This window comes from Dreissena polymorpha, chromosome 7 (assembly GCF_020536995.1).
Source record: "Dreissena polymorpha isolate Duluth1 chromosome 7, UMN_Dpol_1.0, whole genome shotgun sequence".
NCBI classification, from domain to species: domain Eukaryota; kingdom Metazoa; phylum Mollusca; class Bivalvia; order Myida; family Dreissenidae; genus Dreissena; species Dreissena polymorpha.
The window spans coordinates 44760633-44773536 of record NC_068361.1 but is presented as its reverse complement, the minus strand read 5'-3'; the positions used below and the strand labels follow the sequence as shown (position 1 = coordinate 44773536).

Here is a 12904-nt window from a genome sequence, read left to right as displayed (position 1 = left end):
ATGTGAGGCTGGGTTGGTACTCACCGTCTCCCTGACTGTGATGTAAAACATTTACAAGTTGAAAGCTAACATTGGTATGTGAGGCTGGGTTGGTACTCACCGTCTCCCTGACTGTGATGTAAAACATTTACAAGTTGAAAGCTAACATTGGTATGTGAGGCTGGGTTGGTACTCACCGTCTCCCTGACTGTGGTGTAAAACATTTACAAGGTGCAAGCTAACATTGGTATGTGAGGCTGGGTTGGTACTCACCGTCTCCCTGACTGTGATGTAAAACATTTACAAGTTGAAAGCTAACATTGGTATGTGAGGCTGGTTGGTACTCACCGTCTCCCTGACTGTGGTGTTGGGTGAGGTGACCTGCCGGACCAGCTCATACGTGATGTCATGGAAGGACTTCGTCTGCACCGCCAGCATCTCCTCTGTAGCCTGCTCCCCCTCGAGGCGGCCTGCGCACATAGTCAGCAGGATGTCCAGGTTAGCCCGCGCCAGGTCCACCGCACCACTGGACACCTCCCCCGTGAGATCCATCATCACGAAGAAGAGGGCCTTGAGGAAGAGGAACTGATGCTCCAGCACCCACTTTAGGGCCATACGCTCTGTCAGGGACTTGATGGCCACACACCTAAACACAGAGAATACAGCAATTGAACAAGGGCCTAAGTAAAATTCAAGGAAGGTTATGATAAGGTATGTATGACAGATTATCCACTAAAAGATTTACATGTTCGCAGATATATTATCCTCTTTCTGTGAACAATGGGCTAAATGTTTTTGCATAGTGTTGTCCCAGCAGACTGCACAGGCTAATCACGGTTGAAAATTTCCACTTAAATTATATATTTTTGTTTTATTGATTTCCTTCTTCGCAAAAACCCAGTTTAGGCAGAAAGTTCCATCCCTGATTAGCCTGTGTAGACTGCACAGGCTAAACTGGGGCAAACACTTAAGGCACATGCATCAAACTGAATTTTCCCAGAACGCGGCTTGTATAAATGTTACATCAAGACTGACTTACCCTCCACACTTAGCGTACCAGGCTCTGTCATAACACAGGGAACACATCTTCTCAACAAGATACTCAAACATTGGCAACTGGCATGCCTGCAATGAGAGTATGCAATATAAACAATCAACAAAACATCAACACCCATTAACACGCTACTGACAATGTTGGATAACTACTGGCCAATATTCACTGTTCAATTAACAATTTCAAACAAGAGCTGCGTCTGTGCCCCCTACTGTACTTTGAAGCAACACAGTAGCTATATCCTAATGGAAAACATCATGACAAAGTTACGCTCCACTGATATTTGACAAAGTTACGGGCCTTGAACAGTATCTGAAAGCAACAGACAGTCCAACTGCTATATGCCAACCTACTAAGGGCATAAAAATCAGTAAACTATCTTAAGTGTTTCGTAAAAACTCTGGAAAACTGTCATTATACTTTGCCAAAAATCAATGGACCAGAACAAAAATCACACTTCATCTGTAAGTCATGTAGGTAGACTCAAATACAAACAAGAGCACTGCCTTGCGGGTGCAGACCGCTCATCTAAGGTGAAGGGACTCTCAATTTCAATCACAAAGGAGGGAGGGGCGGAGTGAAGAGGGGTGTATAGTGTGGGGGTGTGGACATTTATAACATTATCTTCCAATAATGCGGGAAAAAAATGCAAAAAAAGTAAAAAATAAATTTTTTTTTTTTGGGGGGGGGGGGGGTATAGTGTGAGGGTGTGGTGGTCATTTGTGAGATGATCTTAAAAATAAAAAGAGGGGGTGGGGGGAAGGGGATTCTTTGGTGCGATGGTTGGACGGTATTTCAAAATAGGGGGGGGATTCTGGATCCTTGGATCCTAGTATACTGGTGGCTGTCTCCAGTATGAATACCTACCCGTTCCTTGGATCCCAGTATACTGGTGGCTGTCTCCAGTATGAATACCTACCCATTCCTTGGATCCTAGTATACTGGTGACTGTCTCCAGTATTAATACCTACCCGTTCCTTAGATCCCAGTATGCTGGTGGCTGTCTCCAATATGAGGACCAGGGCCAGGTTGCCAGGCTTACATAGCTCCTTCTCCTCATGGCCCATGATCACAGCTAGAGCGTCTATCAGGATCTGGGTGTCCATTCCCTGCAAGGACGGAAATAGTCTGAACTAACATTAGTCACTCTTTACTGGTTCAAGTAACCAGTACACTGACTTGAGAGTCTTAATTAGCCTTTTCAATTAAATAAGTTTAAACTTAAAATCACTCTCTATGTAGTCATTTCCTAGCTTTTATTTAACTCAGCAAAAAAAACTTAAATAATCAGATGAAATAATAACTAGAACTGTTCCTGTTGTGCCTTAGATTAACCTTGAATGACATTTTGTCAGTGGCTATTGGCAGTTCAGCTTTTAAAACTACAACTTGTTTTCAAACAATGCAAGCTTCAGAGTTTCATATTGATATCTCATTTTTATATCAGGTGTGATTTAAGAACTACCTCTGGGGAGCAATAATAACGGAATTCAATTAATCATTTCATATGTATATAGGTTCTGCAAATTTGATAACTATTTGTAAACAAGAGATGTGTTTGTCAGAAACACAATGCCCCCTATTGCGCCCCTTTGAAGCCATATAGTTGACCTTTAACCTTGAAAGATGACCTTGACCTTTCACCTCTCAAATATGCAGCTCCATGAGATTCACATGCATGCCAAATATCAAGTTGCTATCTTCAATAATGCAAAATTAAAAACTTATTGCAAAACTTTAACCAAGGTAAAAGTTTTGGGACACACACAATGAATGAATGAATGACAGACAGACAGGCCAAAAACAATATGCCCCGGATATTTCAATCCGGGCGCAGAAAAAGTAAGACATTGAAAAGCAGGAAATCAGTTGAAAGGAGGAGAAATCAATACCCAATATTACAGTGAAGACATGCACTGATCAACATTTAAGCATTTATACACCCGATACTATTAAATAATTTACATCAAATACATTAAAAATGCAGTAATACCAACAACAGTCATTCTAAGTTCAAAGTACACCAGTTTGCAGTGTTCAGCAGTTTGCAGTGTACCTGCAGTTTATTCTGTCTCTCGCCCACTGGGAAGGGCCCACACTGCTGCGAGATGGCGATCATCGTGTAGTGTCGCACCATACACCCCATGAACCGCAGGGCATTCTGGCGTAGCTCCTTGATCGCTGCGGCAACTGTAACCATGGCAACACATGAACTCACACTGAGGGAAACAGGCAGCAACAATGGGGGTATTCAGATATGAAAGACAGGTATGTGGCATTTGAAATTGAGTACTGTGAAAAGTTGGTTGTTTAACACATAGTAAATTTTACCTGTATCAAATTAGATATATCAGTGTCAAGTTCAGACCTGATACTATCAACTATAGATTTGTGAAAAAGTTAAGCTAATAATTCTTACAATGTCAGGGTCAAATATATAAAGTTTATAAGTATGGCAGTGGGAACTCAGGGCATGTTTAGTTCTGCTTACAGATTTTAGAATCCGGTTATCAAGAATTCATGTACATTCCACAGTGAAGGCAGCTCTTGTATGTAAAAGAGATATATTCTTATATGACAAAGTAATGTTCATATACATGACAGAGTTAGGTTCAGATGGAAGATAAATTGAAGCTCAAATCGGTGACAGAGTGAAGTTCATATTATCTGGACAAGAATGGTTCTTACCAAACATGCCAATGAGTGCTTACCAAACATGCCAATGAGTGCTTACCAAACATGCCAATGAGTGCTTACCAAACATGCCAATGAGTGCTTACCAAACATGCCAATGAGTGCTTACCAAACATGCCAATGAGTGCTTACCAAACATGCCAATGAGTGCTTACCAAACATGCCAATGAGTGCTTACCAAACATGCCAATGAGTGCTTACCAAACATGCCAATGAGTGCCTGCTCATGCACTTTCCTAGAGTGTGCATCTGGGTTCTTGTACAGCTGGCCACCAACTGGGATCTCACCCTCGGTGAAACTGAAAACACAACACAATACAATCATGAAAAAGTTGTGGACACACTGGGATCTCACCCTTGGTGAAACTGAAAACACAACACAATACAATCATGAGAAAGTTGTGGACACACTGGGATCTCGCCCTCGGTGAAACTGAAAACACAACACAATACAATCATTTGCATACAAATGGGCACACTACCATCTGTGAAACTGAAAATATGTTAAATACATTGATGGGCAAGTTATAGACACACTATGTTGTATCACTAAAAATACAGAAACTTTGAAAGACAGCTCGGACATGGGTAAGTTTCCATAGGACAATCAACTGAATACCAGCGGTTGATTTGACATGATCGCATTCTTATAATCACAATCCTTTCTAAAAACATAAATTTCAAAAAATGGATTTGTTGCAAATTCACAAAAGTATAAGAACAAGCCCCTCTATATTTTCACATGAAATTTCTGCATCATCCATGTAAAGGAACTCAAATCATTATTAGGAAGCTTGTTGATATGTTAGCCTTACCAGTAGCCACCATAACCAATGTCTACTGAAATCTCTAATTGACTACACAATTCTCACATTGGCTACACAATTCTCACATTGGCTACACAATTCTCAAATTGGCTACACAATTCTCAAATTGGCTACAAAAATTATGTATTTGCTTTTAAAGATGAGAATTTCACGCTTTCTTAGCCAACATTCCAAATGACATGCATTTTGGCTAAAAATTAAGATTTCTTAGCACTAAGCTAAACCTGGGGTGAGTGAAGAGGTTGTCCAGCGTAGACTTCTCATCCTCCAGGTTCATCACGGACACTAGGAAGCAGCGTATGAGCTCCCAGGCCTGCTTGCGATAGTACGTGTCGGTCGTGCTGGACTTGAGGGCCGCCAGGGCAGAGTCAATGGCTCGCTCCACGGGCAGGGACACGGGCTGCTTGCAGTCTTGAAAGTAGATGGAGATGCATGGGCCAACTGTCTCCTTGTCATTGTACTGCAGCTGTAAGACAAGCAGGGAAATGAATGGGGTGAATCAATATGAATGAGAGAGATGTGTGAATTAATATGTATGATAGTAAACATATCTTTTTTTTTTAACTTAGGGCAGTTAACGCAGTTTTGGTAATATTTTCCCAATAATTAAATTTGAAAATTTGTTGCAAATAATAATTACAAATACAACATAAAAAATGACAAACATAAGTTCACTGGCCTTGTTTTGATTTCATTTGCAATTACCAATATGCACATTTGCATTAAAACTGTTAATTTCTACTAGTGATAAACTAAATATTATAACAGAATTGTTAGTACTTTGTAAGGATAAGTCCACTAAATTATGTTCAATCTTACTATATTATATTACCAGCATAAGAGTTAAAATATCCTAAATAAATATATCTGCCACAACACCCCTTTAATATCATTAGAACAAACAATTTTATAAATTTAAAATCAGCCTTTAATCAACCACCAGAATACCAATGTTCAAACTGCAACCATACCGTCTGTGGTTCCCGTAACATCTTCCTGTTGCCCCCTCCAAACTTCCCCAGTACCCTGAAGGCGACGTGCGCAATATTGTCCACAGGGTTCCTCAGGGTCCTCCAGAGTGCCTGCATCAGCTCCGCGCGCACAGGCTGGATGTGGTCGTACAGGAAGTCTGGCTGCAGGTTGTCCACGCACAGCTCCAGGGTCCGCAATCCCTGCATAAAACAGATCATACACCTCAACACATCTTACGGGTCAAATAAGACGCTCATATTTGAGCCTTAATCTTGGAAAATGTGTGAAGTGTTGTCCCAGATTAGCCGGCGCAAAATGCACAAGCTTATAAGGGATGGCACTATCCCCTTTTATGTTATTTTTTTTATTTAAAGGATGTACGTTCTAAGCAAAATCTCCAGTTCCCATAAAGTGTCTTTCCTGATAAGCGATATACAGACTTCACAGGCTTATCTGGGATAACACTAAATGCACATGCATTAAGCACTGATTTCCCAGAGTGCAGCATATATATTTGTAAAACTAAATCTTTATTTTGTTGATACTCGCTTATTTTTCTATAAATAAAGCATACCGGTAATAAATGTTGTTGAACTAACCACTACCAGAGACAAAACCAGCCGTGAACTATAATATAGCTAAAATTTTAATGCAAACAATATTTGTACAATAATTGTGTGATTAATTATTTTAAATTGTTTACATATGAATAACAGATTACTTAAGTATCTATTACAAGTGTCTGTGATCCATTGAGTGCTGACACCTACCTGACTGACAAGTGTCTGTGATCCATTGAGTGCTGACACCAGGGGGTCCATCAGCATGGGTAGGTATGGCAGGAGGGAGCTGAGGCGCACAGGCACAGTGAGACACAGCTCCACAAACAGGTCCTTCATGTGCTGGCGGTGCAGGCCGCTCTGTAGGCTGTTCAGACCTGCAGCAGCAAACACATCTCATGTCACACAGGTATTCAACAGGAGACACCACACAACATCTCATGTCACACAGGTATTCAGCACGAGACACAACGCAACACCTCATGTCACACAAGTATTCTTTCTGACTTTCTTCCGATACAACACTCCTTCTAGATAGAAGATGTGTGTCGGCGACTATTAAGGGGTGAAAACCATCTAAAAGTGCTAGGGCAAGTGTAAAGACCTGCAGCACACAAACCACCTCATGTCACACATATATCCAGCAGAAACCACACAACACCTCATGTCACACAGGTAGCCAGCAGACCCCACACAACACCTCATGTCACACAGGTATCTAGGAGACACCACACAACACCTCATGTCACACAGGTATCCAGGAGACACCACACAACACCTCATGCCACACAGGTATCCAGGAGACACCACACAACACCTCATGTCACTCAGGTATCCAGGAGACACCACACAACACCTCATGTCATACAGGTATCCAGGAGAAACCACAAACACCTCATGTCACACAGGTATCCAGGAGATACCACACACAACACCTCACAGCTATTTACCTAGTGCTAGCTGTGGTTTCATACTCACACCTCACACAGACAGGTACTCACAAACATGTAGCATTAATGAGAGCTCATATGATGTGGAATAGTAAAAGGCAGCTATGACAATAAGGAAAGACCAATGAAACAACAATATTGCAACAACATGATAAAAATAGATGAGGCCATAAATAAATATGCCCTATATATATATTAATATATAAGAGTGGCGTTCTTGGGAAAAGGGGCTTAATGCATTGCGTAAAGTGTTGGCCGAGATTAAGCCTGAGCAGAATACACAGGCTGATCAGGAACCACACTTTCCACTGTTATAGATTTTTTCGTTTAAAGAAAGTCTCTTCTAAAAAAATTCCAGTCTAGGCGGAAAGTGCTGTCCTGATTAGACTGTGCAGACAGCACAGGCTAATCTGGCACAGCACTTTAAGCAAATGCATTAAGCCCAATTTTGCCACAGCATGGCTCATATGATCCTGTGTCTGTGTGTGATCCTACCCTGTAGAAGGTTGGGTAGCAGGGGGAGGAACTCCTGGTACAGCAGATCATGGCCGCCGCTGCCAATGGAGCGGAACAGCGCCCGCAGCAGCAGGAAGTAGTTGTACGGCTCCTTAGCGCTCATAGCCAGCTCCATAGAGCGGTTCACTATGGTGTGCAGGTGGGGCTGGAACATACACAGTTATATATCATAGCCAGCACCATGATGCGGTTCATTGTGATGTGCAGGTGGGGCTGGAACATACTCAGTTATATATCATAGCCAGCACCATGATGCGGTTCACTATGGTGTGCAGGTGGGGCTGGAACATACTCAGTTATATATCATAACCACTCCATGATGCGGTTCACTATGGTGTGCAGGTGGGGCTGGAACATACTCAGTTATATGATATATCATAGCCTGCTCCATGGAGCGGTTCATTGTGGTGTGCAGGTGGGGCTGGAACATACACAGTTATATGATATATCATAGCCAGCTCCATAGAGCGGTTCACTATGGTGTGCAGGTGGGGCTGGAACATACTCAGTTATATGATATATCATAGCCTGCTCCATGGAGCAGTTCACTATGGTGTGCAGGTGGGGCTGGAACATACACAGTTATATATCATAGCCTGCTCCATGGAGCGGTTCATTGTGATGTGCAGGTGGGGCTGGAACATACACAGTTATATGATACATCATTGCCAGCTCCATGGAGCGGTTCACTGTGTGCAGGTGGGGCTGGAACATACACAGTCATATGATATATCATAGCCAGCTCCATGGAGCGGTTCACTGTGGTGTGCAGGTGGGGCTGGAACATACAGTTATATGATATATCATAGCCAGCTCCATGGAGCAGTTCACTGTGTGCAGGTGGGGCTGGAACATACACAGTTATATGATATATCATAGCCAGCTCCATGGAGCGGTTCACTATGGTGTGCAGGTGGGGCTGGAACATACTCAGTTATATGATATATCATAGCCAGCTCCATAGAGCGGTTCACTATGGTGTGCAGGTGGGGCTGGAACATACACAGTTATATGATATATCATAGCCAGCTCCATAGAGCGGTTCACTATGGTGTGCAGGTGGGGCTGGAACATACACAGTCATATGATATATCATAGCCAGCTCCATGGAGCGGTTCACTGTGGTGTGCAGGTGGGGCTGGAACATACACAGTTATATATCATAGCCAGCTCCATGGAGCGGTTCACTGTGGTGTGCAGGTGGGGCTGGAACATACACAGTTATATATCATAGCCAGCTCCATGGAGCGGTTCACTGTGGTGTGAAGGTGGGGCTGGAACATACACAGTTATATGATATATCATAGCCAGCTCCATGAAGCGGTTCACTATGGTGTGCAGGTGGGGCTGGAACATACACAGTTATATGATATATTGTAGCCAGCTCCATGGAGCGATTCACTGTGGTGTGCAGGTGGGGCTGGAACATACACAGTTATATGATATATTGTAGCCAGCTCCATGGAGCGATTCACTGTGTTGTGCAGGTGGGGCTAAAACAATAAACAGGGAAACTTATTATTAAGTACAAAGTGCATGTCCTTTCAATGAGAGCCACAAATGAAGTCAATTACTGTAAAATCATTAAATTTCGTGTGGTACGAATTTTTGTGGATTTCGTTGGTCCCCTGAACCACTCATTCAAGTACCAGCGATTATTTATACATTTTTAATCTGAAATCGGTCATTTCCGTATGTCATTTCCGACATTGTCTTTTGTTGTCGGTAATCAGAGATATTTGTTTTTTGTTATAGTTACTTCACTTCAGTACGTCACATTACACTATATCTTGACTAATTAAAACAAATTTTTAAAATAAAATTCATTTTAATTATTAAATACTTACCTGTTATCGTATGCTTATACTTTCCAAGCGGAAATAACTCATCCGGAATTTTAACTGGGAATCCGCCACCTCAATACCGTAATACAGGCCAGGTTAAACATAGTGCAATGCAACCTAGCCAAAAATCGGTAACCAACCCTCAATATTCTTTCAATATATATACAAAAATATTAATCGAATAGCGGGGTGGGAGGTGGGACTTACCGATAACAGGTAAGTATTTAATAATTAAAATGAATTTTATTTTAAAAATTTGTTTTAATGTCATAAATACTGACCTGTTATCGTATGCTGATTTTGCAGCTGCGGTGGGAAGGTTCGTATATATTTTCCCAACACAGTAGAACCCATAAACAGGGTTATCAGCTAATGATATCAAGTAATCTTCGTTAAAACGGTATTAATTATGACTTCTCGGACAGAGTAATATGTCTATGTCGTAAAGAAGACACTACCGTTAGTGAAACCACAACAAGCCCAAACGTATACAAATTGTATTGTTGGCACTTCAGAAAACGAAGATAAAAAGATGACAAGGTGGTCGGATTCCTCCAGTAAACAGCTTAGAGCACGTCAAAAAGTGGGGTGTGATTAATATATGCCCACAAAACAGACAGAGCTCTTAATTCATGCGGTCAGATCCTAAAAAGGAATGAATCCTTAGATAGGATAAGATTAACTTTCCTTAGTCGAGGTCTAACCCCGAGAAATAGAAGCCGCAGACACATCTCCCCCCCCTTTTTGGGGGAAATGAAGAGTGTCTTTGAGAACCTCGAATGGACTTCTGACTAACACTGCTGAGATAGAACTTCAAAGCCCTGATTGCCCAAAGAAGTTTATCCTCATCTTCATGACTACCAGTTTAAGAAAACTTGGAAACTTGAAGGTAGAAGCCATATAGAGGACTTGATATTAAGCAAGGAATCCTGGCTGACACAACAAAGTGAAAACGACAATAGATCCAACTGGAATTGGTCGTATTCAACAAAAAAAGCATGAATTTCACTTCTCCGTATGGTAAAAGCCATAATAAGAAGGAAAACCGTCTTAAAATTATATTGGAACTGTTAATAAGCCTGATGAAAAAGGTTCATAGGGAGCTCATTAAGCATCCCAACATGTTACACAAGTCAAAACCGCTTAAGAAGGTAAAGGAACGAAAAACATAGTGTTGACGTTCCATAGTTTGGATCAGTTCCAAAATAGGTAAGACAGCACAGAGTTGCGATGACTTACACAAAACAAGGTATACGAAAGCATAATCTCTATCCTTTGATGAAGAAAAGAACAAATTTCTTATCATCAAGAAAAAGATGAGAAAAACCTCTATGTATCTAGCAGAGTGAATAAGGTAATAACTATGCTCTCAATTACCCAGTAAAAAATGAATTTCCATAGAACCTTTATACAGTTCTGATGGAATTATCCTTGCACAAGTAACAAGGATTGAAACTCTAACAGAAAAACGTTCTTCTGTAGAGATAACTAAAAGCATACGATAGAGAAAATTTGTTGTTCTTGCAAAGAACGAATAAGTTCCTGATTTCCAGTTACAAGGAGTGATAATATGATCACCTCCGTGTCTGTAAGTAAACCACGACCGATGTGTGATAGTTGAAACCATCACAAAGGAATCGTGAAAATGTGTTGTAAATGAAAAACAGCTAAAAAGAATTTTCGCTTTTCAAGATGTAGATGTGCAGGTGATATTCGTTAGGATACCACATAATTGAGAAAATCAAGATACGTTGTTCTATGTGATGGTCCATAACCTTATCTGCTCACATCTGTATAAGATGTAAGGAAGGTTGTGATAGAATAAACTATATTCTTGCCAAGATAATCTTCTAGTCTAGACACCACTGAATAGTGGTAAATAATGACAAAAAGATGGAAATCTGTGTCATTAAATAATCCCGAGATTAATATAATTATCTTAAAAATAAAGCTGAAACGGACGTAAGAAAAGACGTCTCAGCAGAAGGACCGGTGACCGGACCGGTAAATACCGACCGGTGACCGGAACCATTTGTCAAGGATGGGTGGGCAAAGAAACCACGGCAAGCCGAACTTTCCCACTCCAAACACACTTGAAAATTGGTAGAATAGGACAGTGTTTAACACTTTATAAGTTTATGACCTATCTACAGAATATAGCCTCTTTTTGAACCAATAACAGGCGCCTTTAAAATCCTGGATAATACAGATCGCGAAGTCATCGATTTGCGAAGTACGGAAATATGATTGATAGTGGTACCTCCGGAATCGGAGGTGTGATGGCAGAAAAAGGTGAAAACCCTAGGGGTAACCTTAAGCGGGTCCACGCTTGCCGGTAGAATGCATGGAAGTCTTAAATTCTGACTTGATTAATCCATTTACTTCAAGACTTCTAACCGGGACGAATTCCGAAAGGAATACGACCAGTTATAGGAAGACGGCCTGTTATGGCCAGAAGTGTAATAGAAGAATAACTTTAAGATGAGATCCCTCCAGAATCTAGGATCTAAGATCTGAGTTCAATAGGTCCTAAGCCATCTACAAGACTGTAGCCACTATGCGGTCAATCTGATAGGCAATCCTATGTATCAGAACTCTTGTTGATTCCAGTAGCTTGAAAATATGCACTGCCGTAGGAGCAATAGAAAAGCAGAAGTCGATACAAATGTCGTCTTGCTAATCCTGCTAGCGTCATTAATGTGTCCCAACTGTTCCGTGACACTGACTGCAAAGTCTGTAGCCGACAGGTAAAGGCGGTTAAAACAATTCATCCTTTGGGTCTCGAACATAAATTAATAGAGGTCAACTAGTAATGTTCGACCTCAATGCTAGTCTCCGAGCCCACTTCAGCCGATCTATCTGCAAGACCAGTAGTCTGCATGTAGCCGGTTGAGATAGAAGTACAAATAACAGATATAGCATAATTTGATAACCGTCGCCAGTAGAACATCAGTATTGAAAAACACAAAAATTCATGTAGATTGTTGAATCCATAAAATATAGTATTCAATACAATCATAGCCAGGGGTATACAACTATGTAATGTAGACGATACACGTGATACTAAAAATTGACCGATGAAAACACAGCGGAACTGGTAATTGGTAAGTGGTGACCGAACCTGACCGGTCAATGACCGGTAACTGTAGCCCGGTGAACGGACCAGTCATAATATGACCGGTGACGTTACCAGTTAAAGACCGAAAAATGGTGGAATCCATATGGTCTGTTATCAATGTCAAGCACTGCTCGGAAAAGAAGATCATGCCAAAAAAATCCAATCCGATGGCGATGAGACATCACTTATTCTGACCGGTGATCAGTGATCGGTGATATGACGATGAATGGTGACCGATGTCCGGTGATCGGGACCGGTATAATATAACTGCGTCAGAATGGAAATATCTGGTGCAGAAGAATGACCATCCACGAAGTCATCTGATAATGTTAACCGGAAAACAACGGTAGATTATCAGTATTAATAGGCATAAGTGTCCTTGTTGTCGTA

The 12904-nt window shown here is 41.3% G+C and overlaps 1 protein-coding gene across 50 annotated transcripts in view; it reads right to left on the bottom strand.

The window, feature by feature from the left end:
* Window positions 1–12904, bottom strand: part of LOC127840099 (transformation/transcription domain-associated protein-like) — a 136523-nt gene that overhangs the window by 83431 nt on the left and 40188 nt on the right. For all 50 annotated transcript variants that reach the window (XR_008030402.1, XR_008030405.1, XR_008030403.1 and 47 more), the window contains 9 exons: window positions 7532–7697; window positions 6297–6463; window positions 5526–5726; window positions 4779–5020; window positions 3929–4026; window positions 3090–3223; window positions 2005–2142; window positions 1019–1104; window positions 328–625 (listed from right to left, as the gene is read on the bottom strand). Coding sequence is in view for 43 of the 50 variants with exons in the window: in XM_052368495.1 (XP_052224455.1) it covers window positions 328–625; window positions 1019–1104; window positions 2005–2142; window positions 3090–3223; window positions 3929–4026; window positions 4779–5020; window positions 5526–5726; window positions 6297–6463; window positions 7532–7697 (1530 nt within the window). In the remaining 7 variants the exon portion in view is untranslated. The remainder of the gene's footprint in view (window positions 1–327; window positions 626–1018; window positions 1105–2004; window positions 2143–3089; window positions 3224–3928; window positions 4027–4778; window positions 5021–5525; window positions 5727–6296; window positions 6464–7531; window positions 7698–12904) is intronic.